The sequence below is a fragment of the Rousettus aegyptiacus genome, unplaced genomic scaffold (genome assembly GCF_014176215.1).
Source record: "Rousettus aegyptiacus isolate mRouAeg1 unplaced genomic scaffold, mRouAeg1.p scaffold_m13_p_14, whole genome shotgun sequence".
NCBI classification, from domain to species: domain Eukaryota; kingdom Metazoa; phylum Chordata; class Mammalia; order Chiroptera; family Pteropodidae; genus Rousettus; species Rousettus aegyptiacus.
Genome location: NW_023416289.1, coordinates 50,621,043 through 50,644,089, shown reverse-complemented (window position 1 = coordinate 50,644,089; position 23,047 = coordinate 50,621,043). Strand labels below are relative to the sequence as shown.

At 46.0% G+C, this 23,047-nt stretch overlaps 1 protein-coding gene across 2 annotated transcripts in view; it reads right to left on the bottom strand.

Moving 5' to 3' along the window:
- HOMER2 (homer scaffold protein 2) overlaps positions 1-23,047 on the bottom strand; it is a 77,251-nt gene that overhangs the window by 8,118 nt on the left and 46,086 nt on the right. For both annotated transcript variants that reach the window (XM_036231889.1, XM_036231888.1), the window contains exons 3-9: positions 21,829-21,960; positions 13,847-13,939; positions 10,099-10,205; positions 7,507-7,663; positions 5,518-5,628; positions 4,735-4,815; positions 3,340-3,547 (exon numbers count right to left, since the gene is read on the bottom strand). In XM_036231889.1, coding sequence (XP_036087782.1) covers positions 3,359-3,547; positions 4,735-4,815; positions 5,518-5,628; positions 7,507-7,663; positions 10,099-10,205; positions 13,847-13,939; positions 21,829-21,960 — 870 coding nt within the window. In that variant the 3' untranslated portion in view covers positions 3,340-3,358. The remainder of the gene's footprint in view (positions 1-3,339; positions 3,548-4,734; positions 4,816-5,517; positions 5,629-7,506; positions 7,664-10,098; positions 10,206-13,846; positions 13,940-21,828; positions 21,961-23,047) is intronic.

The following is a 23,047-nucleotide window of genomic DNA, read 5'->3' as shown; positions in this document are numbered from 1 at the left end:
GGCAGGTCCCATTCGACCTGTTCCAACCACTGAGTGGCTGCTCCCTGTACAGAACTGGCTCCCGCCTGGGAAGGGGGTGGGCAATGGACAGGCAACCTCCAGCCAGAACTCTGCATACTGCTCTGGGGCCTCAGGGCCTCTTGCGCGTCTTGAACTGACCACTGCCTCCACTGAAGCCATCGACAAAGGACTCAGTTCTGGCCTCTCAGAGCATGGACTTCATCTTAACCAACACTCTCTCAGAAAGACCTCTGCAAAACCAGAATCCTTCAAGAATGAAACTATTTCTAACGAATGTACATAAAATTCTCATTCATTCATTTGTAAATTGTACTTTGCTGTGGACATATGTTAAAATGGTATAACTGCAGTGTACTCTTATCAGATTTTTTTTCTTGGTACCCAAGGGTAGCCAAAAGGAGAACGGCAGCAGGGTTTATAGAAAGATCCTGGACCAAGCTCCAGGAGACCTGGATGCAGAGTTGACACTGCTGCTCACTTAGCTGGTGATGCTGGGCTTGTCACCTTCTGTCAATGCCTCTTGTCTACAGAATAGGAGTGATGACTTCTGCTCAGTGCACTGTTTGAAATCTAATGTGACAGTATGGCATTGAAAGGCATTTCATGTGGATGCTCTTCAAGGCCTGACCACCCTGTTCCAACCTGTCCCTTGGGTGGTTTTACGTTTCCTGGTGGTCCTTACTGGAACGAAAGTTATTTTTAAACTTTATGGATAAAGGGATTCAAGTTTTATTTGGCCTCTCCTAGACCCCAGGTTTCATGGATGCATAAAGAAAGCTAATCCAGAATCAGGCAGTCAGTCTCAGAGATGTCAAAATCAGGAGACAGCACCCGGCAATGAAAACACATTCCTGGCCCTAAATCTTGCAGCAGCACAGCGTGGCCAGACATTCATGAGTGAAAAGTTTATGTCCTGCCTACACCTGGCTCAAGATAATGACAACTAACGGACATCAGCGCTGAGACTGGAGAGTGACGTCTTACCAAACGAGGACATGTTACACTGGCTCACCGAGCCAGAAGCTGTCAGACAGGGCCAGTCTCTGAACTGGCTGTCCATGTTGTTCTGGGGCCATTTTTCTTAAAAGAAAGTAACTGAGGAAACACCATGATCTTTAGAGAAAAGCAGAGGAACAGAATCCAGTGCTCTGTGAAGCTGTGCTCTCCCTGTTGGACCCAGCTTCTCATCCCCTTCAGCAAGGCCCTCAGTGCTCTTCGCTCCTCACCTCCGACCTACAAGGCACACACCGAACTCTTCAAGGACCAGTGAGCAGAGATTACAAGGACACACAGGGATGCAGCGGCCACCCTCGTAACAGCCCTACCGCTTCCAGTGTTTTCCATCATCACTGCTACAGAGCATTAGCAGCTTTAGCATCTCTGTTCCTATGACTATGCCACCTGAGCATGCTCCTGTCAGTCAACATGGCTTCTAGATTAACCAGCTACCTGACAGACAGGGGTGGCAGGCCTCAGAAGACACAAGGGGCGATTCTGGACTCCGGTGTCCCCCGCTTGTAGGCAGCCATGTGCCCAGTCTGCTGGCAGGTAGACTGACCTGATCTGAGAAGAATCCCCTTTAGCTCACTGCTGGCCACAGGCCTGGCTCAGGGCCAGCCCAGCTCTCTGGTCTCCAGGCGCAGCTAGTAAGGAGCTGCTACCCAGAGCCTCCTGGAGCTCTGAAAGGGTGGAGCCAGAAGGCCTTATCGGGTCACAAGAGGGCTGACCAAACTGCATTGCTGTGTGCCAGGTGCTCAAAGCCACCACTCAGTCTGCAGGGTCTCCCCTAAAGTTCTCCAGATCACCAGCTTTTCCCCGCTTCCCCACCCCAAACGAGACCTCCCTGCTCAGAGGAGATGCTGGGTGAAGGAGAGCAGCAGGACTTAGGGACTCGTCTTGGGGCCCAGGTCATGTGTGTGAGTACCCCACCCTCCCTCAGACTGTTTTATCATTTATCTAAATTCGGCCGGGAGAAATTCTAACCATGTGAGAAAATCCTTCTAGAGGAGGAAGTTCTCTTAGTGGCTCTCAAAGCAGACGAGGGGGCACCAAGGCCTTGCTGTCTCCTGAAGGCGTTTAGAAATGCCTACAGCCAGGATTCACACCCCCTGGCCAGGCCCAGGGGCGGCCCTCCCAGGCAAGGATGCCAACAGCACCCGGTGCCCACTGAAAAACTCTTCAAGGGAGGAATGGTTAGTGGCTCTTGTCTCCTCCTTAGCAGGAACTGAGAGGGAGTGGCAGACCTGTGCAGAGCTCCTCTGTCACTAAGGCCAGGGCCCTGCCACTTGAGCCGACTCTCTGGCCCTCAAGGGCTGCTGTGATTTCTTTTTCAATTGTCTAAACACAACATGGGATCCCCACCCCGCCCAGATCCCAGGCCTGGACAGCCCCTAGATAGGGACAGCCAGTGGTCCAGGCCTCAGGCCCCAGGCCTGGAGAAGAAGGGTGGTTCCAGTGTCAGAGACCCCTGGGAGCAGGGGGTGGGGCAACCAGCTCCTGCTGCTTCTACTGCCACCCTCCCTGCCTCAGGGCCACCCGACCCAACAAGTGCATTCATGTCTCGTAATGACCCAGGGTGCCAAGATGCTGGACTGTTCAACAAGGACTCTGCTGGGGTTCGATTAAAACACTAAGTTCTGTTTGTATGTTTAATTGAACAAATATTTATTAAGCACCTACTTTGTGCCAAGCACTGTGCTAGGCCCCCTCACTGCGTGCTGTTCCCACAGCACAGCAATCTGCTCAGAAATCGAAACCAAGAAAAGGAGCTCTGCCGCAACCCTGCAAACTGGCCGGGGTGGGGGTGGGGGCAGTGTGGACACGGGCGATCCCCACGCGGGTAAGTGCATCCACCGGAAGCCTGTCTCCTCTGTCTGGACGAATCTCCACTGAGGGGCTGCTTTGAAACATCCTGATACTTACTGAGAGGGAAGCTGCTATCTCCACGCCCCAAGCACGGGTGCCTGGTAGACATTCAAACACTCTGAAAGCTACTCAAAAAAAAAAGGAGGTGGAAAGGATATTCGTATTTGGATTAGAAAATCTATTTCAGCTCGTATGGTTGGAACAGCCCTTAAGAAAGATATGAACATCCCTGCCCTGACTGCGTAAACGTTGAAGGTAGACCTAGTTCTGGATTCCTGAGTCAGAACCTTCCAGTTGTCCACAACCTCAAAAGGCCAGAGAGGCGAGAGGTTTCTATTCTGGAGAGGAGAGTGGACGGCACAGTTGGTTTGGACACACGACCAACTGCACCCGCACGTACAGAAGCAACGCAAACGGGAGAGCGCCCTAGTCCTGGCTGTCTCACGCACACACCTGGGACTCGTGCGAGGCCCTAGTTGTCGGTGCCCAGCTTGGAGAGGCCGCGGCGGAAGTCATGCAGGTCCTCGATCTTCCCGTCCAGGACCTCCAAGAAGTTCTTCAACTCCACCTTCAGGTGGCGCTGTCGGTATTTACTCTCCTCGATGTCCGTCTTCAGAGAACGCACTTTGTCCTCCAGGTTCTGATTGTCTCTCTCTGCTGCCTGAAACAGAAGAGAGAAGAGTCTGGAGAACAGAGTGATGGGAGCCATTCCCTGAGACCTGCTACAGCCAAACGGTCCGTTCTCCCACAGGGATGTACCCACAGAAGTTCTAGTCCCTCAGCACGTAACCATTGGTGGCAAAACAGAAGGCATGTCCTCCTTCCCTGCCTGTTCCCTGGCAGAGATGCCAACAGGCAGAGTGTACGACCAACATCTGGCCTGAAAACCGATGTCCGTACACAGAATGCAGAAGTCGGAGTCCTGCTCAGGGCGCCTGATGCTAACTGACCCTTTCACAAGTGCCCAGCAGAGAATGTCTGTAAGCCTGGCTCAAGGCATTTTCATCCCTGATCCCAGAATGGTCAGCGGAGGCCCGATTCCATTCTGAGAGAGAGAGACACAGGACAAAGTGGGAGACGACGTGTTTCCCCCAGCTCCACTCACAGGCGGAGGCCTCCTTGGCCCCATGTCAGCCTCCTGCCCTCACAGAGGCACAACTGGCCATGCCAGACTCAGGGACAGCTGGTCTGTGCACCAACCGACCATGGTGTTACCATGGAGACGTTCAAGCTCCCAAAAGCAAGATGGCTGTGAGTCCTAAAATGAGGCTTAAGCCTCATATCAAATGAGAGCTTCATTCAAATGAGAGCTTCCACTTTATGGGTATGAAATGAGACTTCTCTGAACATGCACAGAGGGACCTGTTCCTAACACTGGGCTGCTACCTGAGAAAGCTCCTGAAGTGAGAGGAGAGGTGAAGGAGGAGGTTAAAACTATCCTTTTGTGGATCAGAAATCTGAGCCAGCAAGTGGGGTGAGGGGCCCAAGGTCATGTGCAAGGTCACTGGCTGCAGAGTGGCCAGGTTGCATAGCACCCAAGTCTTACACTCTCAGCCCTTTCTTATTTTCCCACTCCTGCCCCTCACTGCCTCTGGGGTCCTGTGCATGGGAAGCAGTCACCTGTGCTATGGTTATGTTGCACAAGACACCTTCATGTAAGTGGAAAAACCAAAAGACAAATGCTGCTGAACCTGCACTGGGGGACAGCGATGGCATCTGGCATGCAGTCACTGCTGGCTTTAGAAAATTGCTCTTCTCTACCATGCAGGGTATGAGAGGGAGAGTCCTGGGAGAGATGAGCAACCCGGCAAAGCCTCGTCTAAGCCAGACGCATGAGCTCCCGCTTACCTCCAACTTCTCAGAGACGTATTCGCACTCTGACATAAGCTGAGGTATGATTTCACTTTGTTTTCGGAGATCTTTCAATTCCTACGGGAGACAGAAATTTGAAAAAGAATGTGAAAGCAAGTCAGACACCATGATGTATTCTTGAGAATCCCCCGACTTGCACATGCAGGAATGGAAGCAGCTTTTGGAACCTGTACTGTTTGCATAAATAATAAAGGTGATGACATTGGCACTTAACACACATCAGAGAGTCTAAGGACTGAGTGTGTTACATGCATTAATGCGTGAAGTCTGAACACCACCATAAAGACAGGTGTTCCTATGATTCCTGCTATGCAGATGGGGAACCAGAGGCTGAGAGGGGTTTGAAACTTGCCCATCGTCTGTGCCATCTGTGTACTTCGCTGTGCTGCTCCCTGGAAAATAAATGGCAGTGTGACTGGTGGCTCTGGCTGCATTAATTTGACAGCAAAACTCAACTTCTGATGATGGATCGTCTAATAAAAGTTTCCGAGTGTTTGGTACAACGTTCGACTCCCTCTTGGATCTGAGTGACCGACCACATAACAAGTACAGTGAAGAGGCTGCAGAGGGTAAGGATTAGTCCTCTGCACCAGGGTGTGTGTGCCTTGGTGCAACTCCTGACTCTGCCTCTGTGCTGACTGACGTCCAGGCAGCTGCCAGGGCCAGTCACATGCCCACAGCCACCTGCTGTGCCCTTGAGTAGAGATCACCCCACAAAGCCCAGGGGACACCAAGGGCGCTGTCGGCTCTGTTACTCACCGTCTCCTTTTCTCGTAGTTCTGATTCCAGCTCCTCGATTCTTCTCTTCAACTGGGTGTTTTTCTCCTTCTCTCTGTTGATCTCACTGCATTGTTCTTCCAGCTCATCAATCTTGGGTAAACATTACACGTTAAAGCAGGGATGCTAGTTTTCTTTTGTTATACAACCACAGGCCACCACAGCTGTTTATGCTTTCTCTTAAAACGAGCTATAAACTAACTTATAAATTCTTCCTGTGGCTATGATCAGACTCCATGCGGCTCCCTGAGGGGCTGCTTGCATGAAATGCCTTACTACCAGCAGAGCCACATATGTCACAAAACCCGGCCTTAGGATGCTCTGGGCTTCTGGTTTCTCTCATGGGCACAGAACAGAAAATTTAGGTTTGTTTTGAGGCTCCATCACAAGCAGGAGCCAGATGTCTCATGAATCTATCTGCTTTTCCCCAGAATAAGTTTTACATCATTTAAATCATGTCCTGAATTATTCCGTTTCATCTCAAAGGTTTAAGCCAACAGGGTACAGAACTGAGCACTGTGGGACAGTGACCACCAAATGAGGCGCAATGACATTTCAAAGGTTTTAAGTCAAGATGACCTTTCTCTATTGATGCACATTGAAGGAGCCTGGCCTGCAGGCCTTTTTCTTGAGAGGGCAGAGGTGCCAGCTGAATCAGCAAATCCCCAGAGTGTATCTCTCTCCCTCCCCAGCCTGACCCCTCAGAAGGGGGGTGGACAAAGGCCTGAGGCCCCTGGCACTGCTGTCTGATGCTGAGTGTGTGCAGAATGGACAGTAGGAGTGGAATCAATGTGTAAAACAGAATGCCACATTGACGGGGGCCCCTCAAGCAGGCAGCAGCAGGTGAAGGGGGTGGTCATGGAGAGGACACTTCTCAGAGGTGGCCTGGGGGCTGTGAACCCCCAGCCAGGGAGCTGCTGGAGATCAAGCTTCCCACGCCCCCCAGCAGGGAAGCTGACACTCCTAGGAACATGTCCTCCACTTCCTGCTCTGCCCCTTGGTTATTACACTCAGATGCAAAGGGGAAAAGAGAGGAAGGGGAATCGATCCCTCCGGCAGGCAGATAAGCCGGGTCTCGGAGGGAACGTGCAGGATCAGCACTTGGCCTGGTGCCCCTTGCTGTCAGCACTTTGAATGCTGAAATGAAAAAGTGACACGAGGCAGTTTTATGTGCCATCTGTACCGAGCAAGAAAGTGGAACACAGTGGCGGTCTCTGGTGGCTCCATTCAGGTAGGGTGGGCAGGTAAGGGAAAGTGAATACCAATCTCCATGCGGTGCATCCCCCTGACACCCTGCACTTACCAAGCAGACTCTGTGCACAGCCTATAAGCTAAATGACCTCAGGCCTCATCTTGGGATTCTCTGGCCACCCCCAAAATGCCTCATCAATTCAGTCCAACTACAAAGTGTGCCTGGCTAATAAGAGGGAAGACCAGGGTGAATTCCAAAACAAAGCAAAATGCTTGGATGTCTCCATAGGAGAGCAGAGGGCACAGGATGGTGGCTAGCACGCACCCCACCACCTCCCACTTTCTAACGTCCACATTCACATGTTTAGAAATAGTGATTTACAGGAAGCAGGGTTACTGAGCAAACGCCCCTCACTATTTCCTGAATCCATTTTCTTCACTCACCCCTTGGATCCCCCTTTCTCCACCTTAGATTACCAGATCACATAACTTGCCCAGGGAGGACTACCCGTAAGAAAAAGGCCACCACAGTTGGCATCAGAGGATGCTGTCTGTGAGGGACAATGCTGAGGTCTCCCTTTCACTTATTTCTTCCTTTGCAACAAGAATAAAAGTTTGGTTCAATAAAAGTAATGAATCAGTTATTGGGATGGAGGGAAGTTCAAAGGCAGGATGGGAGCAGAGGGGGAGGGGAGGAGCAGCCCGGGCCGCCCCGCCCACGCCCATCCAGGCCCCGCCCCTCCTCACCCAGGCCCCGCCCCTCCTGTGGCCTGCGCCCACCTTGTTCCGCAGCCGATCGTTCTCCTCCCGGCAGATGGAGAACTGGCGCTTCCACTGCTCCACGCTGGCCGCCGACTCCTGCAGCGCCGTGGTCAGCCGGGCGTTGCTCTCGCGCAGGGTCTGCAGCTCGATTTCCCACTTCTTCACGTTGGCAGCACTGCGTGGCAGAGGCCAGCCGGTGACCGGGGCAGCCGGTGCCGTCCAAACCACTGCGCCCTCACCCACCCAGGGAAAGGGACTCTGCCACCCACTCGCTGCCCCGATGGGGCAACACCCTCTCCCATTGGTGGGCTGGCCTGCCTCTCTCTCTAGTGCAAACCTGTCACCTCGCCGGACTATTAAAGAATCACCTTAGAAGCGAACAGAATTCTTAGAGGAGGGAGATGAAGCTCAGGACGAAGGCACGCGGTATGGTGAAGCCCCCTCCGCGGCCCGTTCCTTGCAGGAGTGAACCTCAGGGACAGAGGTTCCGCGCCAGGAGACCATGGGACCCTCGGAGAATCTCATGAAAGCTAGGTACCCTTTCCACTAGTTTCTTACACCCCTCTGGCGCCCAAGGACTCTGGGGTTTAACAAGTGCCCTGGCTCCAGGTAATAATGGTCCCCTGTGACTTGTACCTCCTCAGAGGCTTTAAAGGAATCCAGATCTGAGAGCCGAGGACGTGAGGACAGAGCAGACAGTGCGTGGGACCCCCCTGAGGACAGAACTGGGATTCTAACCACAGTGTGTGTGGGAGTCCTGGCCAACACTGTGTCACCGCAGGTCTGGGGGACACCTCCACAGTACCACAGAAACCCAGTGTTTATCTTTGGCCCCTACGTGTTCAGTGAAGAAGTTTTAAAAGACAAACACGTCATATTTCCCCTCTGATGCTGTTTGCTTTTGAAGCTCCTTTTGTTTTTTTGCTTTGGAGTCCATGAATCTGTGGTGCTGAGTGTGACCTGAGGTGACAGGGTAGGGCTGCACATGACAGGCCCTTCAGAAAGTCCTAGGTGAGGACAGTTCTTCTTCGAAAAGCTTGTTAAAAAAGTAACTGTTATCTTAATAAACAGCATTATCTTTCATCCCACATCGCCATGGACCTAGGAATGTGATTAGAAAATATCCACTTTCAAATACCACAAAATGAAAAAAAAAAAAAGTAAAATATAATAATCTGATGAATTTCAAAACTGGTAATTGAGAATTTAAGCTGATTTGAGGAAATAGCTTCACACTTATTTCTTTAATTCACTTCTTCACTAAATTGAGATTTCAAAACATTTATTTTGATGGTTGGAACATTTTTATTCAGGCAGTTTACAGTGGCTTAAACAACCAAAAATAGTCCCTGTAGTTGTCCGATGAGTAAGAAAAGGGACTGGTCACAGTTCTATCCTTTGAGGTACCTGACGAAACCCACAATCCAAGGAAGGTGAGGGTTCTTTCTGGAATTCCTAGGTCAGGTCACAGGAAGTAAACTTCAAGAAGGGGCTGGGCCAGGGAGCTAGGAGGTGGGTGCCAACACCTTGGCTCTAGCAATGGAATGGGATTGGCTCCTCCGGGATGGTTCCAAAAGAGACAGCAGCCGCAGCCTTGAATTAAAGGAGGGAGCTGTCGAGTGGCGGAATGACTTCCCAACCATGTGACCTGGGGCAAGGAAGGCCGCCCTTCACCACCTGGACTCGCGTTTCCTCATCTATAAAACGGAGGAATTCATATGATACAGCTCTTAAATGGGGCAACTCCGAGGAAAGCAGCTTCTCAGCCAGAGAGGGTAAGCTGGCCGAACCGCCTGACAGTGAGAAGAATGACCCAGAGACCGGTTCTGGGAGCCCAGCCCAGCCTCTGGGAAATGGGCCACATTCTCAAGATGCAAAAACACAAGCACAGCTTGTGTAGTTATCAAAAGTTAAAAAATCTTGTGGATGTCATTATGGGGACTGTGTTAAGTTTCTAAACCAATTTAGGGGGGCACTGATACTTTTTAAAATATCAAGGCTTCCTACCACTTCCCAATAGAATATATCTATTAGTTAAATTATTCCTTTATGGTTCTCAAAATCATTTTAGAAGCTTTTGTGCATTTTAAAGTTTATTCCTATGTATTTTATGGTTCTAGTTCATATTATAAAAGAAATCTCTTCTTTGACTATATACCTCATTTGATGTTTGTTTGTATATAGAAAAGCTATTAGTTTTTGTGAGATTTTATATTAATTTTAATAGCTTCTTAGGTTTTTTCATGTTTTTTTCTGGATGTTCAAGATTAAATCTTATCATATATAAATAAATGATAAATCTGGCTACCCAAAAAAACAAAACAGAAGCACAGTGACACTGCTCGCTCTCACACATACACACACTCCTTTACACTCTCATATACTCTCTCACATACTGTGCACGCGCATGCAAGCAAACACAGCCTCACACACACACAAATTGTGTATGATATGGTCAGCCAGGCGGAGAGCAGCCATGAAGCCAGCTGCTCTTCCTTTGGCCTGGACAGGGTGGCTGCTCTGAGCAGGACCCAGTACCCTGCCCAGCAGGGAAGTCTTCAGAGAAACACTGACCTCGGAGAAAACGCCTCTGGAATTGAACACCTTTACCTCTGTGTCAGAGCGATCTTCAGCTTGCTGTTCTCAGACTTCAGGTGTGCGTCGGTGGGACCCGCGTGAGAGGCCTTTTCATCATCTGTGCCATTGACACTGGACGCCTGGGGAGAAGATGGGGTTTCACACACAGACTCCTGGCCAAAGTGCATCAGCTTCTGTGTCGCTGCACAGCCTTACAGTGGCGGCAGGTCAGGCGTGCAGAAAGCCTGTGTACTTCATGGAGAGGACAGCGCCCGGGGCTGTGGTGTTTTACTCACACTTCACTTGTAAACCTAACAAGCCTGGATGCCTGATCTCCTTAAATAACATAGACCGAAGCCATAAACGAAAAGAGGAGGGAAGATTCATATTGAGGAACAAGACACGGTGAATGACACAAGAGAAAAAGTATTAGAAGCTGAAACAACTTAAAAATCCTAGGGCCTACAGAGAGTCAGATCAACATGCTCATTAAAAAAGCAGGAATCAGATCTGGATGTCTGCTGTCTCCATTACAATTTAGCATTATTGTGGATATTCTGAAATGAATTTTGTAATAATTCACTCCACATGGCAGTGAAGTCTCATCTGGTCTTGGATAAGATCTCAGAGAGATCTTATTCAGGTTCCGATAGGCAAAAAAGCAAAGAAGGAACCATGAAGGGAAAGAGGTATAGATCTAACTATATTTCCATATTGCGAATAAATAAATAAATAAATAAATAAAGCCATAAACAAAACTAAAATGCAAACAAAAACTTGGGGGAAATGATCTGCTGCTAAATATTTGCAGCTACTTAAAACAAAATGTTAAACTGTTCCTATATTGAAACGCTCTTAGAGTCCTCATCTTTTAGGGCTGCACACTGAAATATTGATGAAGTGACAGGATGTCTGGGATTTGTTTTAAAACATAGTGGGAGGGAGAGGTGGACACAGATGAAATAAGGGGTCCTAAATTTCTAATTGTTAAAGCTGACCTATGGGTCCCTGGGCATTCACTGTACAAATCTGCCTATGCCTATAGCTTTAGCTCTGTACACGTTCAAAAATGCCCATGTTAAAAAATGAAGTCCCTGGAAATCAACAACAAAAATCTGATACTTTAATTTTTAGAAAAGAAAGAATACAGAATTGACATTTACAGAAGAAAAAATGCCAGAATCTAACAACATGAAAAATATTTAATCTCACTAGTAAAGAAATACAAAATGAAAAAGCCAATAAAATACATTATTCTTCTGTCAAATCAACAAAACTTTGTTGGTGAAGGTGTGGGAGGAAAAACTGTTCTCATTCACTGCTGGTGGGACTTAGAATTGTATACTTCTGTTGTCTAAGTCTGCGGTAGTCATCAAAAGCTTTTAAAACGTCCCTGCTTTTAACCCAATCCTTCCACTTTAAGAATTATCCCACACAAACCATGAAATGCACAAAGATGTGTGAGAACGTTCACACAGTGATTACATTAATGAAGAATCAGAAACTACAAAGACATCCCAAATTATAGGAGGCTAATGGGATAATTTGTGTTACAGACATTGGAACACTGTTTAGTTGATAAAGTAGTTTTGAAAAGGGAGATCTGAAAACATGAGGGGATGATCATGACATATAAAGTGAAAAAGAAAAGGTTAATAATAACCACATAAAAATATACTGGGAAACTATATTAAGAAGATACACATCAAAATATTAACAAATATTTTCAAGTGATGAGAGAGCAGGCAATTCCTATTCTCTTGTTCATAATATGTCATATTTTTAATATCTGCAATAAATACATATTGCTTTTAGAGTCAGAAAAAAATCTACATTAAATGCTTCGGTAATTAGGTTGTTTAAAATCTTCAAATATTTGGAAAACTTGTTCAAAGAGTTCATTCCCCAAGAGATCTAGGAAACCAAACATTTGTATAATTTCTAATAAGAACAAAAACAAAAATGAGCAACATTCTGTGTATCCGGGGAAATATCAGGAAGGTAATAAAAACTAAAGCTTAAAGATAAAAAAGTTATATATAATTAATACACATATTTAAAATAGCATCTTATGAGTATATTTGATTTTCTTAAGGTTTAAAATATTTTGGGGGGGGAAAAACAAACATTAAAACAAAAAATTTTATATAAGAAAATTCCAATGTTAAAGTTTAAAGATACTGCTATATTATATAGTATTCAGAAAAAGAGTGTACATCACAAACTTTATTTAGATCACGGACCATTTCAGGTGCCAAATTTTATATATCCTCAGACATTTCTCAGTATCATAATTAAGTATATTAAATTAGCATTATAATTACTCAGATTATATTAAAAATTATTTAGAAAGACTCAGGAAACTGCCTATTCAAGTAATGTCTAATACACCTTCGTATCCCTAAACCCATACGGGGCATCTTTTATATGAGTCCAGGACAAGGTGCTGGGACTGTTAACTCGAGACAGATTCAGTTTCTGCCTTCAAGAAAAAACCTGAGCCAGCAAATCTCCTGTACTAAGAGTCAGCCACAGTGGCTGACAAACCCAGGACCCCTCACCCCTTGGCATTCTCTCCTGTCCTCTCTGCAGCACCGACATGCTGAGTGGTCTCCTTCCTGGGGTGTGGTGACAGTGGGACTTCTCTGCCTTCTTTGCTGCCTCCCTTCCCACAGCGGGTCCCTCTCCGCACTGCTTCTGGTGCAGCCGCGACTTTGGCCATTGCCTCTGCAAGGCTGACTGACAAGCCCAGAGCATCGATCTTGACTGCTGAAGGTGCCCAGGCCTCCTGCCTCTCTTCCTGAGAGCTGTCCTCGACAGCCATTCCTTCCCCTGTGGCTGCCCTGGCCCGGCCATTCTCCACCCCACAGCCTTCCACTGACCTCCTCTGTCTCACCCTGACTTCCTTATCACCCACATGGAATCCTCATGTCAATTCAGATCAACAGTCACAAAGCACCTGCAATATCTGCCAGCTACCTGATGATAAATAAATAACAATGAGTTAACGATCTTCTAGTGAAGAAGTCCAGGTCTTTCCCAGTATCTCCAAGCACACCCTCCCTCCCGCAGCACACCTCAGCCCCTGGCTGTCCTGTCGCTACGACATGCTTATTCCTAGCCCCAGAGCTTCGCTCCTGATTCTCCCTTTCCCTGTCTCTCTGCACATAACCTTGTCGCTAGGTCAAGCCGTCTGCCCACCACTACATACACCAATCTAGACATCAGGAATGCAGATATCTTTATTTCTGTTTAAAACAGGTCTCTTTTAGTCCATCATCACACTATTAAGTAGACAGACTACTCAATTCCTGACAAAGTCACATGTCCTTTGGCTAAACCAGATCTAAGTTTTGTTAAAATAGGAAGACAGGCATGAAGGCTCTTTGGCAATGATCAAGTTTTCTCCCTCATAGGGACAAGGTACCTGCACTTGTCAACGAGAATTGTTCATGCAGATCCCACCTCCCAACATGGAAGGGAAATGCCTGCCTTGCCACAGGTTCTTAAACATGGTGATCAGAGATCATCTCTTAGGGGCCAAGGATATGCATTACCCTAATTTCATCAATCATTTCCCATCAAAAATACATCATCACATCCTGATAAATTTAGGAGGCTCATAAACACACGTCCTATCCAACTCAGTGTCAGCAGGCTCATAGCTGATAAGCCTCCGGAACACCCTGCTGCCAAAATTCCCTCTTTCTTGTCAAAAGGGACAAGGAAGAGTCTCAATCACTGGTCACACTTGGATTTATTTTACAGACAAATGACTCACTTGAGAGTGATTACTCGAGGTCTCGATTTTCTCCTGCGACTTGTCTCTGGCTAGCTTGGCAGCTTCTTTCACCTCTTGGAATTTCTCTGCAAACTGAACATGAAGAATCGTTATTAAGTTTTTTCTCAGCCTTAAACATGGCTGATATTCAAAGCCCACCTGTATTATTTTACACTCATTTCAGGCCAATAAATTCTGTATAAATCCAGAAAATTTTCACTTGAGATTAAAAATAAATGAATATAAGGAATGTTTTGTCCAGTAAACACTACTGGCTAAGGTCAGATCCAAATCAATTCCTAAGCCACTGAAGCTAGTTTAACAATGATGTATTAAAAACAAACACCTCTGGTTAACAGTATCTAATATAAATGCAAAAAAGTAATTTTAGCTATACCACAAAAATAATCTGTGACAAACTTCATAACCTCTACCAAAAGATCCAAAAACTCTTACGAGTCAATGTTATGAAGAACAAAATCATTCAAAAAGTCGAGAAGATAAAACTGTTCCAGATTTTTAAATGCTCAAACTGTAAAATGCCAAAATGCAAAAGAGAAAAATTTAACATGTAGCTTTATGATTGAATCCTGTTTTGAGCAGAGCAACTATAAAACAATTCCAGGGAAAAACTGAGCAAATGTGAACACAAACTGGATTAGATGACATCAAGAAACTACTATGACTTTTATCAGAAGTGCTAACAACGTGATGTTCATGTTGGAAAATGTCATTTCCTAAGAAATAAATACTGAAGTATTTAGGTGCGAAATGTGTTGATGTCTGTGATTTACTTTAAAGTACTTCAACAATAAAACGGATGAAGAAATGTGGTAAATGTTAACAATTAGGTGATGCATACGTATATGGGTGTTTATTATACTGTGCCCTTTACTTCAAAAAAAATTTTAATATTTTCATAATAAAAAAATTCTTAAAATCCCAGGGCAATGACATCAATCCCTGGCTTACAGTCACTGACAAAGCAACTGATTTTAATTAGCAAGTACATTGTTTGAACAAAGAACATTCTGTAATAGATACTGCTGGTACTACAAAGCAAGAGAGAGCTGAACGTGGTTGCTGAGAAACAAAAAAAGCTAGCAAGTCGCAAGGCTACATGGACAATTCTGTGACTTCTGCTGAGAATTCATTCATTTCTGAGCTACGTTCGTGACACCAACAATAGACCATAGTGGTCTGCTTTGGAAACCCTTGCCAGATGACAGACGCTGGTGATCCGAGGACCCTGGTCAAAGCAGGCAAGGTCGGCCTTTCGTTCTGGCTGGTGTTCCTGCGCCTATCAGTGGAGCCTGGCCATTTCATGTTTAAATACCCCAGAGCTGTCAGGGGAAAATCACATTACTTGTTGCTTAAAACATGCGAGGTCCAGGAGGGGTGGACAAAGCCCTCCTCATTCCTTTTAGGGGGCCCCTTAAGTAAAAATATCATGTCAGGAATTCCTTGATGGCAGTAGGGTCCATGCCTTTTCCCTTGGCACCCTCTCCCCAATCCAGGCAGAAAGCATGCATAAATAAGTTTGTCCAGTGAATGAATGAACTCTGAGTTCCAGACCTCCACACTCCTGTCCACTTGAAGAAAAAATGTCAGAGGTGCAGGCCTAACCCAAGAATGACACAGCTCTGCTGCCAGCCAACCCGAACGCTGCTTAGGGAGGAGCTGTGCCCAGTGGCTGGGCGTGTTCTGCCCCATCTCTCTGTTCTCTAAGCTTACCTGATGGGATCAAGCTAGGAACGAGGTAGGGCATCACTCAGAATACAAATGTCATCCCCAAAAAGGCTTTTGTGCCAGCACCATACAGGCCTTTCAATCTTATTAAGATACTAAAAGACACAATTTTTAGGTTTTATTTTAAATGTTTTTGTGCTCGGAATCAATTAGAAGTCAAATATGATTTGAAGAAAACTGTAATGCACGTGGTTCCCGACACATGCCCTTGCTAACTGAGTCTGGCCCATGCTGTGCTCAGTAAAGTGAGCTCTTTCCCCACAAGAATCTCAACCCTTACAGGCTCCCAAACCAAATTGCTGGGTTCCCCCCCCCCCAGGTCCTTCTTGTCCCCATCAGGGTCCCTTTTCTCATGTCTCTTAGTCAAAGTTGCTTATAAACTAGACTGAAAATGTCATCAGCTAGCGTCGCTCTCATTCAGTCAACAAACATGATTTAAGCCTCACTCACCATTTCAGTGGACAAATATTTCCACGGTACCTGAGTTGGGCTGTGCACAAAGTGGGGTGCCAGGGCATCTGGCATGCTGTGAGTACCAGTCCTGCTCCTGCCTCTCAGGAGGCAAAGAGCGGAGTAGCAAGAGACAGCGGCAAACAAGTCTGTAAATAAAACTCTGCCAGGCAGCCCATGGGGCCTCCATTCTCTGTCCCCTCTGACCTTACGCTGAATACACCCAAAAGGTAAAAACCTTAGCTCAGCTCTTGGAGACTGGGCATGAAGCTTTAGATCCTATGAGCTCGTCTCTCTTTGTCCCTGTCACCCACCATGATGGCCACTCTAGGCGTCCCGCAGTCCTTGTCCTGGGTGGGTGTACTTATACCCTTTTCCTGCAGACCTCCGTGAAACCACACCTGAAAGTTAAGGAGCTTAACAGCTTCTTAACACACATTCTCTCATTTGCTCTTCACTACCACTCTGTCTGACAGGAATTCTTGTTTAGTTTCAAAATAGAGAAATGGAACCATGGGAGACTAAGACTTGCCCCACGTCATGTGGCTACTAAATGGTCAACCTGAGCCTGGGCCCAGATCTGACTTCCACGTGATCATGCTACACATCCAGGAACCTGTGCCAACAGGAACACGAAGAGTCTTGCCCACAGCAGTTGCTAAATATTTATTGATTGGATTTCCTATTTGCAAAGAGAAGCCCCATTACCTTAAAATGTAAAACAGAATTGTACTCACTTTCTCTTCAAAAGAAAATGACTTATAAAACCGTAAACTCTGAAACAGGTCAAGGGAACCTTTAAGGCAAAGACAAGGCCTGAGGAAGAAAGTATCAGATATAGAGTGAGGTGCCCAGACAAGTTCCAACTTTACAGCTCTCCTCAGCTACATCAGTGATTTAACTGTTTTCCTCAGTTATAAAAGGAGACAATAAACACTGTCACATATACATCAAAACGGAAATCCTACAGGACTTCAAGGTGATAGTGCTATTATAAATAACAGCTGAGAACATCTCGAGGGAAAAACGGACATGTATTCTCAGCTCATAAGCATGAGATACGAAGAGTGAGTAGTACATACAGTCTTACTATGCACTCAGAGACCCTTAAGTACTCCTCATATACATATACAAATGGGCACAGATGGTTTCATAAGTGGCTGAGACCACAGTGGGATTGGACACAGGGCATCTGAGGCCAACACTGGACAGTATCCTATGATTTACCTGCTTAATTGCTATCTGAGCTGAGATGCCCAACACCGACCCTTACTGGCCTTTCAAATGCAAGCAAAGGAACCGTTCCAAACCTCAGATTCTACAATAGGAGAATGGGGACGGTGACACTACCTCCACTAGACCACTGGAGGGGGAGAGATGGACTTTGTTAGGCATGCGACAGGGGTTCAATGAAGGGAAGCAAAGTTTCTCTGGCCTTGATTTGACTTGTTTCTTCAAGTAAAATGACATCTAAAGCCTTAAAACCATAAAATTTAGTAAAATAGCTCCACAAAAGGGTGAATTCATTCATTTAAAAATATTTACTAGTTGTCTCTATGTACTGGGATTGTTCTGGGGATACTAAAACACTTAAGACAAACTTGGTTCTTGTCCTCAGAGAAACGCTAAGTCTATAGAGGATTTTGTTTTGCATTCAAGTGGGTGAGAATCAAAAAGAAAATTTCATAAAATAATTTTAAAATGCAATGAAGTAGGATAAGCCCTATCAGATACATTTTAAATAAATATTTACATAATAATGGAAGGTGAATAAAGTATTCCCAATAGACTTATATAGCAGTAAAAAATTACATGCCTTCTGTGGACAGTTTATAAGTGCATTTTATATTGCAATAAATGTTTTTCTCTTTAGAAATAAATAAATAAAGTCACTTAAAAAGATGTGGTATTAACAGCTGCATGATGGAAACAGGAAGGCCCTGCCATTTATATAAAAATTAGGTGACAAAAGAAGAATCATAAATTAATGGGGAAGATTATTCAACACATGGTGATTGAGATAACTTTAATTGGGGCAAAATGAATTTAAATCCTTACTACAAACCAGTAACATGATAAATTATTGATGAGTTAAAAGGGCATTTTTTTAAAAAAAATCAAACCTTAAAAAATCTGCCTGCAAACAGAATCGAATATTTATCAAACGTCTGCTTGAGAAATAAGAGGGTAATTTTCTAAACTTGGAAGAAATAAAAGAAAATCACAAAAGTTACAGATTTTGATGACAATACTTTAAAGCTTTTGAATCTAAAAGGAAAAAGACTAAATCAGAAGGGAAACGAGAGCCTTGGGGAAATATCTATAGCTAGCCTAGTATAATAGAAAATGGGCCATTATAATCAGTACAGAGTTTGTACAGATTGAAAAGGAAAATATGAAAACCCCAATAGAGAAATGGCAAAATTCATGAATAAAAAAATACAATAAGCAAGCAACTTATGGAAAAAATCGCTAAGCCTCACTGGAAGTGCAAATCAAAATAATGAGGTCTCATTCTTTGCCTGCTAAATTAGCAAACATTAAATACAATTATACTACCTAGTGCTGGCAAGATACCTCCAGTAACACTGTGTATTGGTGCAGTCCCCTGAGAAGCCATTTGGACATATGCATTATGAGTGGGAAAAAATGTTCATACCCACTGACCTAGTGATATCACTTCTGGGAAACTATTCTACAAAAATAATTGAGAATATGAAGAAAAAAAAAAAAGGCCTCCACTATATTAGAAAGACCTAGCATTATCTGCAATAATGAAAAACTGGAAGCAATCCAGACTCCTTGCGAGTATGTCCCCTTTCCGGCCTCCAACTCTTACAGGAGAAGCACTAGACACAAAGAGAGGTGCCAGGTTACTGTCCTTTGCTAAAACACTCCTCCCTCCAAGTCATAACTTTTATTATACTTACTCTACCATTATAAAAAAAGCACATATGCCTATAAATTTAGAAAGTATGGTTTAGAAAAAATTTTTCTAAAAAGTCATCTTACTCATCCTCATTATTATCATAGAAAAAAAAAGACTATTATTTTCTTTGTGGCCTTTTCTGGCCTTGGTCATTGAAGACTCAGTGGCAGACACGACCTAGCTGCTTATTCAAAGTCTATTTCTTTTTTCTCCTTGGCTTAACAGATTCTCGACTTGGCTGGAATGGGGAATTTCCTAGGTGGTAGAGAATGAAAACTGGTCGAAGCTGAACATAGCAACCTAATTCCCTGCCTTTTTTGTTTGTTTTCCTGGGGGAGTGGGAGGGTGGCCTAGGGTCCCAAGGCTGACAATGGCACCCAAGAAGAAGTCTCCTAAGGGGGTTTACAGGGAAGCTGTTGTGGTATCAGCCTTCTGCTTCCTCCCTCTTGCTGTGAATGCGGATGTGATGGATAGAGCTTGAGAAGCCATCTTATCACCATGAGGGAATGGCCAATAAAAGGAAAAGCAAACAGAACACACGGAGCCCTCAGACCCAACATCACAGAGACACCAGGCCAATGCTGGCAACCGTCTGCCTCTGAACTTCCCTTCTGTGTGGAAGGAATGAATCTATCTACTTAAGCACTGTGATAGGTTCTCTGTTTCTTGCAGCCAAAACCATTCCAACTAAAACATGTCAAAAGAATGATTACTATCTCTTTTTAGAAAAAAAAAAAATTGGCCCTCAGATCAGGAAACACAAAGTTATGAGACAGGTCAATGTTCCAGGACCACACCGAGTTACCAAAGTGAACACAAGGGTACAAATTTGTATTACAGATGAAATAACTGCAATGGGTTGAAAGCAAATGTCATGTGCGTGTCAGGGTTTGGATGGGTCAGTCACAGAGTCCTTGCACACAAATGAGAGCCTGTCTTATTTTTGGAAAGCCCATCTGAATGGCAGAGTGTCCCTGTAACACTTTGTCGGGTGTGGTGTAAAGTGGTCCTCATAATGGAAGCAGTAAAGATCAAGGTATGTCTTTTCCTTCTGAGGGGGTGAAGAGAGAAGTGTGTATTAACTGTTCTTAAATGAGAATAACCACATTGGCGTCCCTTTCTCTAGCCTCCTCACGGCGTTTGATTACCAAGTCCCCTTTCAGGTCTGGGCGGGGTGGGGGGGTGCTCTACGGAGTCGGGAATGTCCCCTCAGCAACACACCTTGGGAATCCTTCAGGCCCAAGTTCCTCTTTGCTAGCTTGTTGAAAATGCCAGCCTCACTTTATCAATGTGTAATTTATCAATGTGTGGTTAATCCTTCCCTTCAAAGAGTAGGGAAAAATTGATTTGAAACATTTTGAACAAAGGAGATCGCTGAGTACTTGTCTGATAAGTCTTTGTGACAATGGCAGGCCACACAGTTACAGAGCAAGGACACCAGCGCTCAGGAAGACGGGGTACTCCTTCTTAATGAAAGGACATTTTCTTGTCTGGGAGAAGTGAGAAGGGGCCAGGCGTAGAAGCAGGTGCAGCTCAAGGTCTTGCCAGTTCTCAGAGGCACAAAGAACCAAGCTTGAATGACTTTCTTGATTTTTGTTTCGAGTTCTTCCTTCTTTCGATTCTTTTCATTGAATCTTTCCCCCTTTATCCTTCAGAGCTCCTGTGATTCCTCCAAAGATGGAAGAAATTGTTCCAAGCAGCTGGGAGTGATTCTCTACGACCGCCCTGGGTGTCTGTGACCTCCAGCCTTGGGCGGGACCAGCCCTGTGTCTCTGACAGAAGCCTTCCATCTCACCCTTCCCAGCAATTAGAAGCTTCAACTCCATCATATGGACATGAGACAGGTTTTAGAAGGGATCGCTCGGCAGGGAGGGGATGTCAGCTCCTTTTTCCCCCATCAGGCACTAATACAGAATGAAAGGGCAGGCAATCCCCACGGCCTACTTCAGACAGGTTCTAGTGTCATTCTTTCGAGAAATCACCATCAGGCCTGCTTCTATTTCCTGTAAATTATCTCTAATCCTCATAGTGCTTGTTCTTCCTCATTTCAAAATGCGGCATCACCACCCTTCCTGAGGCCTGCATTGTCAACTTTCCCTTGGATTTCTTGAGATACTGACATTCTTCCAATACGTTCCCATGTCACGCAAACCAGCCAGTCTCACTTTCAACTAACACGTTCTTAATAACTACACAGGACTCTCCCACCCTCTTAAAAGGAAACCTGTTTTCCAAAAACAAGCTCTCAGCTCCTTCCACTGGGTGGGGGAAGGCTCTCAGAGGCCATCGGTTTGACCCTCAGATCCTGGGGTCACCGAGTCTGTGGTCAGTCGTGATGTGCTCCTGACACCTCCCTAACCATCCACAGAGTGTGTCCCAGACCCCTCAGAGAATCGGATCAAAGCTATGAGCCCTCTCCCTGGAAAAAAAGCAACATACACGCAACACTGTGACATCACTAAGGGTTGTGGGGACTCCAGGTTAGGAACTGCTATTAAGTGTCACCTTACTTCCTCGTTCTAAGGGCTCCAACCAGGGGGTCAACAACGTTGGTAGGAGCAGAGGCTGACACATGAGGAAGGAATGACTGGCTGAGCTGCTTCCAGATGCTGCAACCTCAGGCTCCGAAGCAGCATTTGTCAGATGTTTTCCTTCCTCCAACGACACCTCCATTTTCAAGGAACCTGGTATTTCTAAAAGCTCGTCCAGGTTGGCAGCCCAGCAGAAAGGGCGACAGTGAAGGCAGAGAGGAACTCTGCTCCCCAAGCACACCGTTCCATTCCCCCGCCAGCGACTGCTGATGACAATGACCTCCAACACGGCACGTGCCACTCTGTGCAGGGGCCCCCGTTACCTTTGTCAGCTGCTGCTCCGACGAAAACCCCAAGCCAAATACCGTGTTGGCTCTGCTGTCGGCCCACTGCCCAAACTTCTGCGACGTTTTGGTGAAAGTCATGTTGGGTGTGATTGTGCTGTTTATAATCACCTGCAGGAAAACAGCCCAGAGAGCGGAAATGTAAACACTGAATCAGGCACCACAGAGGCTGCTTACACGATCCCCTGTCGGCAAAGCCAGGACCTAAAGCTGACGGCAGGCGCCCCGCTCTGCCATGCCTGCCCTGACGTCTTTCTCTTTCGCCACCTCCCATTCTGAGTCAGATACACAACCATGAGGAGAGGCAATGTTAGAGACTTAAAAGCAGACAGTCAGTTTAAATTAAGATCTTAAGTTATCAGTGGGAGAAAGTGTCTAAATACAGTGTTCAAAACTGCTATTTACCTCCCCCAAACTGCCAGGCACCCAGTTGCCCTTAATGGCCAGCCACGTTACATACCAAGAACTGCATGGTAAACCTTTTGGGGCACCTAGGACCCCAGTGTCCAGCCCAAACAGCTTTAAGTCTCCAGAAGCAATTGGGGCTTGCTGCCTTCCAACCGCAAGGAAAGATACACCCCAAGCGGAAGAGTCTGTGGAGGGCTAATCTACAAAGAGATTACGACACAGGTGTGAGCTGGGTGAAGCGAAACTGGCAGGGACCTGGTGCTGGGTGTCACCCTCCCTTGGTCTAAAAGGATGAGGGAATGAAAAGGTTACAGAACGTGGAAGGAGAGAGTCATGGAGAGCAGACTGCTATGACGAGAGGTGACCTTTGGTTGGAGGACATGCCAGCACATGACTTCTGAGGAGGGGAGCCCGCAGAACAAATACACTTGCCTCTCTCCCTGCGACCTGCCATTGGTCAGACCCAACCAGGAGCCAGAGGCCCCGGGAGCCCAGTGATGCAATCCGCAGGTCAGCCTCGCAGGGACCAGGGCAGGGTGAGGAAGGGTGGCGAGTGAATCTGGAGGGGTGAGAGGACGATACCCGGCACTCGCTGCATTTATCCCTTCGGTGCGCATTTACCGAGCGTTTACTGCATGCCAGGCGCCCTGCCAGCCAAAGCCACAAAGATGAACGAGTCCAGATCCCTGGCCCTCAAGTTGCAGGTAATCAGAAAGAGGATAGAGACAGATAAATAAACAGTCACCAAACAACTGACATGTTATAAAGTATCCACAACAGGCTCACTCTG